The 6407-nt window shown below is 49.6% G+C and overlaps 1 protein-coding gene across 3 annotated transcripts; it reads right to left on the bottom strand.

The window, feature by feature from the left end:
* Positions 1-2676: 2676 nt before the first annotated feature.
* Positions 2677-5690, bottom strand: TCEAL5 (transcription elongation factor A like 5). Of its 3 annotated transcripts, none has more exons than XM_037512966.2 (3): positions 5553-5690; positions 4191-4258; positions 2677-3574 (listed from the first exon to the last, which is right to left on the bottom strand). In XM_037512966.2, exon 3 carries the CDS (start codon positions 3546-3548, stop codon positions 2931-2933), a length of 618 nt encoding a protein of 205 aa, XP_037368863.1. In that variant the 5' UTR covers positions 3549-3574; positions 4191-4258; positions 5553-5690; the 3' UTR covers positions 2677-2930. The 3 variants fall into 3 exon arrangements, with proteins under 3 accessions (XP_037368863.1, XP_037368865.1, XP_037368864.1); XM_037512968.2 differs by having other exon boundaries at positions 2677-3570; XM_037512967.2 differs by lacking the exon at positions 5553-5690 and adding an exon at positions 4774-4839.
* Positions 5691-6407: the final 717 nt, after the last annotated feature.

Below are 6407 nucleotides of genomic sequence, written 5' to 3'. Positions count from 1 at the left end.
CTGCTGATGGGGTAGTCAAATATCACAGTTGCTTTAGAAAACAGTTTAGACATTCCTCAAAAAGTTGAACATAGAGTGACCATTTGACCCAGCAATTCCAGTCCTAGGTATAGAGCCACGAAAATGGAAAACATATTTACCCTCAAAGGCATGTATACGAATGTTCAGTGCCTCTACATACTAATCATGATTGAATACTACATCATGATTGATGTAGTATGGATACTACATCACACACATGGATACTACATCATGATTGAACCTGGAAAACATTACACTACATGAAAGAAGTCAGACACAAGAGGCCATATACCATACAATCCCATTGATGTAAAATGTCCAGAGTAGGCAAATCCACAGAGATGAAAAGTAGATGAGTGTTTGCCAGGGGCTAGGAGGTGGAAAGAATGAGAACACCAATATATGCTAATGGGTATGGGCTTTCATTTTAGGATGATAATAACGTTATGTAACTAAATCATGGTGATTTCAGAACTCTGTTAAAATGCTAAAAACCACTGAATTGAACACTTTAAAAGGGTCTATTTTGTAGTATGTAAATTACACTCAATGAGCTGTTTAAAAAAAAGAAATAGCATATTATTCGGAAATATGAAGGTATGTACCAGAAAAAAACAAAAACGTTTATGGTGGTTGCCCCTTGAGAGTGGGAATGTGGAATGACAAGGCAGACTGGAGTTTTTAACAACTAAATTTTGTTGATGTATCCATTTGATAAAAATTTATTTTTTTATTAATAAGTTGCCCTCTCCATTTGATTTGTCTTTTTTTTTTTTAAAAGATTTATTTGTTTATTTATACAAGCAGAAGCTTGGGTACAGTCAGAAGCTGGGTACAGTCAGAAGTGCAGGAGGGTGAGAGAATTCACCAGAGCCAGAGCGGGGAGCAGAGCAGGCAGAAGGACCAAAGTACACTGCTGAGGGGAGCAGCGGGCGGCAGGAGAGGTCTGCGCGCCATGTGGGACCCTCCTCCAGTGTCCAGGGAGCAGCCGGGGATCGAACCGGTGCCGCGGAGGCTTCAGGCAGCTTCGCAACCCAGCGCTCAACCACTGCGCTCAACCGCTGTGCCACCAGGGAGGCCCTGCATTTGATAAAAATTTAAATGGGCCAAAAGTGAAGGATGTGTGTGCTCATGCACACTGTGAGGACAAATAAAAAGAGACTCAGATAGGGAGGCCTCCCTGGTGGCGCAAGGGATTAAGACACAACCTATGAAACTGTCCGCAGCAGCCTTTGCCACAGGAGTTTGATCCCCGGCCGGCCAGGGAGCAACCCACATGGCGCAGCAGACCTCTCCTGTCTGGCTGGCTGCTCCCCTCAGCAGTGTACTTCAGTCAATCTGCCTGTTCTGCTCCCCACTCTGTCTCTGGTGAATCCTCTCACCCACCCCCCCACACCTCTGGCCTGTACCCCAGCTCTTGTATGCATAAATAAATACATCTTTTAAAAAGAGAGAGATACATTGCATCTGAGGTGGGAGCCAGGATTCTGCATGTTCAATAAGCTATCTAGGTGACTTTGATGCCGGTGGTCTGCCAGTAGCTAGCAAACTTCGGGAAGCACTACTAAGTCCAAAGTTAAAATCATTTAGCAATGAATTGTGGCGGAATCCCTCCCCTGCTGTGTTCCTTTGGGAGTGGCAAGTTTCAGTTGCTGAAGATTGAAATTACATTCTGAAGGCTATGTACTCTGTCAGGGACAGAACTGAGCCAAGTGCATTGAGGCCTTTTGACTCGATAATTAATGTACTGATTTTGTAAGCTTCTATTATGAGTTATAGTTACCGAAATGAGTAAGATAAATTCTTTGGAAACGGCAAGTCTGGTGGGGTAACTATGATGCCTGAAAAAATATATTAAGATTTTACCAACCATGTTTCTTCATTTCATGTCCGTGTTAACAAACCTTTAAGGTGAAAGGAGCGACGTCTCCACAGTTCAGGGGGGCACCAGGTGGTGATTTAACTCAGGAGGGACCCCACGGAAATCAAAGGGACTTTGTTACCTTTGAGAACCCCAACTCACAAATAGCAGTGGGGACATTAGGAGGGTCAAGTGCCCATCAGACATGGCATTACCCACTTAGCTTCCTAAACTTATTCCCCCGCAAGGTGAGACCGTCCTCAAACATCTGATTGGGTGCTGATCTCGCAGGGAAGAGGGTAGGGCTGTGCAACAGAGCTCACACACTCGATACCTCATCTGATCTTCTCCACGGCCTTTGAAGGCAAGATTTATCCCCATTTCTCAGGTGACAAGACTGTCCCTTGGTGGATCTGTAGCAACCGCTAGGTTGATTACACCAGCTTCGAATCCCAGAGGTAATGTGAGTTTTACTTGTCATTTCGCATCATGATAACAGGAATTTTAATTGTCTCTGCGGCCTTCATGAACTCACCGAACAGTTATTTTGATAACTAGGTATGTACCTTCCTATATTTTGCTCTTTTATTATTTATGACAAAAGTAATTTTCTTTTTCAGGAAAGAAAGTACAGATGAGAGAAAGAATAATCTCCTTTACTGCCACCACACAAAGAAAACCATTATTTCTTTTTGGTCGACTCATTGAATAGTTTTCCCTGTGCATGGATGTATTATGTAATTAACTATATGTATATATTTTTTGGGTCAAAAACGGGCTGATGCTGTATATGCGGTTCTGAAAACTGGTTTTTCTTTATTGTTATTTTACAATGTACCATGAACATCTCTTCCATGCACATGGGTGAAAACTCCCCTACTGATAGACAAAGCACTGTAGTTGGATCAAAAGGCTGCTGGTAACAAGAGTGACACCTAACGCGAAGTATCAGCATGAGGTTAAAGCACATAGCCTGGCAAATGCCTGCCAGGGCAAGCGGGGTCAGCAATATTCTTATTAGAGACATCGGAATTGAAGGTCAAAGGCATTACACATACGGAACATCTTCTAAGTCCTTCTGGCCCCTACCTCCGCCCCGCACTCCCCTGACACCCCGTTGGCCCCTTGGGGCAAAAGGATCCTGCACATCTCTTTGCATCCAATGAAAGCCCCCCATTTTCTGTTTTTTCCTCAGCTCTTCCTGAGCCCGGGACACATCTCCACATTCTCTCATCACCTCCTCACCGCCCGCAGGCCTCTCCTGCACGTTCTCCTGACAGTCCTTGGGGGAATCCTCCGTCCCCCTGTCCGTTTTCCTTTTGGCTTTCCGGGGCACGTAATCCTCGGCCGGGCGCTTCTCAGCAGCCCGCAGCGCACCCTCGGGCTGGCCCTGGGCTTCGGGCTCGCCCTCCCCGTGCGCGTTTCCCTCATCCTCCGACTTGCCCTGCTGCTTCTGCTTTCCCTCCTCTTCTGACTGTCCCCCATCCTCTGCCTGTCCCTCATCCTGGCGCTTGCGGTGTTCTGGGTTCCTCTTTATGTGCGGCATTTCGTCCTCCTCAGACTTGTCTCCATCTTCAGGCTCCACTTCATCTTCGGGCTTTCCCTCATTTTCCAGGTTGCCTTCATTTTCTGGCTTTCCTTCATTTTCTTTGTAGACCTTTTCCATGGTGAGATTTTCCCTCCTTTGCCTGCCTTGGGAGACAGAGGAGACAAAAGAAACTGAGGATGGCGATGGTGGAGTTTAGTACTTGCTTTTACGACTTGGGCCGGGGGGATGCGACGGTGACCTCATCCCCACTTCCAGGTGCTCTCACCCATATATGTTTCCTTTTCTCCCAAGTCATACATGTTTAATGAACCAACCTTGCAGAAACTTCCACAGGTCATAGGAGCAGATTTGTCCCTCATTGTGGCCACGGCCAAGGCCACAAGAATTTTAACTTCGTACCCACTTACACTGACCTGCAGGAATCCTGGTCAGGCTCTTCTTCCCCCCCTTGCCCGCAGTGGTTAAGATTTAAAAGAACCCCAGACCCAACAGAGCAATGGCCAGTTGTCGGGGCTATTCTACTACCCTCAAGCGGCATCACGGCTGGCACACCTCTCTTCTCTCACTCCTCATTCTCCCCCTTAGTCTTACCACCCAAAGACACCATGCTCCTTCAGGGTCCCGACAGAGGCCACGTATCCTGACACTGAAATAGGGAGGCTGGAAGGAGGGGGGCAGGAGTGACGTCCACAACTTCCGCATAGGCTTACGTCACTCCTGCTCCCAGGGGTCCTGGGGCAGTTGCCCTCTCCCACTGACCTGCGCAGATCCTGCAGGCCTTTCCTTTTCTCGTCTGGGTTGGTGCCTGCAACCACAGACCCGAAGACCTGTGGGGAAAGCAGAGATGAAGGTGAAAGGCTGGCCCCCCGGGGCGCGCGTCTTTCCTCACTCCAGTTGGCAGGATTTCCCCAACTGTAGCCTACCCCTTGCCCTTGGCCCTGGATACTGCTTCACAGCCTCCCACCCCAAGGCCTCCATTTTTCTCTGACTGGGCAAAGATTATTTCAGTGTCTCTGCGTTTGTGAATCCTCCCAAATTTATAGCTCACTTTTTCTTGCACTGAAACGACTGAAGTTCGGGACAGCGATATTCAGAAGGCAGATCCTGCTGTCAGGTCTCTCCCGCCCAACCCCTCCCCCCCCCCCCCCCCCCCCCCCGACCCGGGCACCCAGAGAGCACAAAGCCCATCGCTTCCCCCAAAATGGTGATGGTAGAGTCGGGGGCAAGGCAGAAACGTCCAGAACAGTCCTGCCACCCGCTGTGTCTCCACATACACTACATTTTCCTGCCATGCCAGGAAGAAATTGTTTCCAAACTCAGTACAACGTCTGGTCCATGTTACCTCCTCTGAACCCTCCCTAGTTCAGAAGTCACTCCTCCGCAATAGGAAGCTGCTGGCCAGACCGAACCTCTCTCCCGCCGCCCCGCAGCACCTCCTCTCCCCCCGCCCCCGCAGCCCACCGTTTCCGGCTCCAAAATGGACGGAAGGTGGAGAAGAGATACGGAGAACGCAGGCCTGGCCCCTTTACGGGGTCCGCCCTCCCCGCCCCGGGCTCTCAGGCTGTGCCCTCCTCCCGCCGCCCTGCGGGGATCCAGGGATCAGGCTGTTTCATCCGCGTCCTGTTCTCCGGTCCTTTCCTGCCAGACGTCAGCGGATCGCCCACCTCCTAAGAGATTCCAACTGGTACCCATTCTCAACCCCTGGCTGCTCTCAGCCTCCTCCCCCGCCTCCCCCCTCCCCCGAGCCCTCCATTTCTTGCACCAAACAAATGGGCATCGGGGAAGGGGGAGAGACAATCCAATCCTAGCCCCGCTCAGGTCTCTGCTCTCTGCCACCCCCACCCCAGAAGTCCGCAGACGGAGGTGGGTTTGTCGCCACCCCAGGGAGATGCCCCTTCTCGCATTTTTTTTTTTAGCCATGAACCCGCACTTCTCCGGGGAAATCAGAGATGGTACCCAGACCTCTTCCCCAACACTCACACAATTTTCTGCGCCAAAATGAATGGGAGTGGGAGGGGGGGGTGGTATCTGGAAAGCAGATCCGATCCGCTGTGGCCTCCGGAGGGTACCACCTAGACCCCAGGGGCTCCCTCAGCTCACCGCCCCTCAGCGAGTACCGACCTGCAGGGCTGTAGGGCGGCTGTCCCCTCTGTGCCTCAGAGTGAAATCTGCCTTCCTCCACGGGAATGGGGAGCTGGTACCTGGCGGAGAGGGACTTCTGCACACGTCGGCTCCTGGTCACGTGAGGGAAACGTCACCAGTGGGCTTGGGTCCCTCGCTCCCCTCCCACCAGCAGAAAGTGCGTCAGGAGCCAGCCCACTTCTTCCCTCACTAGCCCCCTTTCGCCTCACCCTCCTTTCTGTCCCCTCCCCTCAGCATTTGAGGCCCTGTCACCCATTTTGGTCTTTACTAATCCCAGAGGTCAAATATGGCCTTTTCTCCCTGTGGTATGTATGTATTTATTCTTCTGTCTTGTGAGGGTGTGTGTAGTGGGGGGCAAGGAGGGGATGTTGCATCTTCTTCTGGGGCTACTGGTCCCTGGTACATCTCTGAAGATTTATTTTTCTCTCTCCTTTGATCTCAAAGCACCTACACTCTCAATCTACTTGTCACTCAGTCACTAAATGCTCATCCCTCCTGTCCTCCAGACCTGCACACAACAGGCACAGGATGGAGTCTCCGGTAGGGAGGCAGGAAGTTCAAACAGGGATTTAATTTTCTTGTAATATTTTCTTTCAGTCTGATTTACTCCTCTCAGCATACCTTCTTCTTATAAGCGAAAATTTCAATAAAGCCATTTTCTTTCATTTGGGGGAAAGAAAATAAGGGTTTAAGATTGAGGGAAAACCCAACAAGATTCCAAAATTCTGAAACCAAGTTAAGTTCATAACATCAGTTTTTATTGATGGACTTGACTGGCTACATCCAAAGTAAAATTTTAATAAATATTTGACTCTGTCATGTTCTATTAAAAAT

The sequence above is a fragment of the Talpa occidentalis genome, unplaced genomic scaffold (genome assembly GCF_014898055.3).
Source record: "Talpa occidentalis isolate TD23 unplaced genomic scaffold, MPIMG_talOcc4v2.1 talOcc4.15, whole genome shotgun sequence".
NCBI lineage: Eukaryota > Metazoa > Chordata > Mammalia > Eulipotyphla > Talpidae > Talpa > Talpa occidentalis.
This window is presented reverse-complemented; position numbering and strand designations above follow the sequence as displayed.

Bases quoted from the DNA above. Each gene is read 5' to 3' on its own strand.
- TCEAL5 (XM_037512966.2), bottom strand. From the start codon at position 3,548: ATGGAAAAGGTCTACAAAGAAAATGAAGGAAAGCCAGAAAATGAAGGC.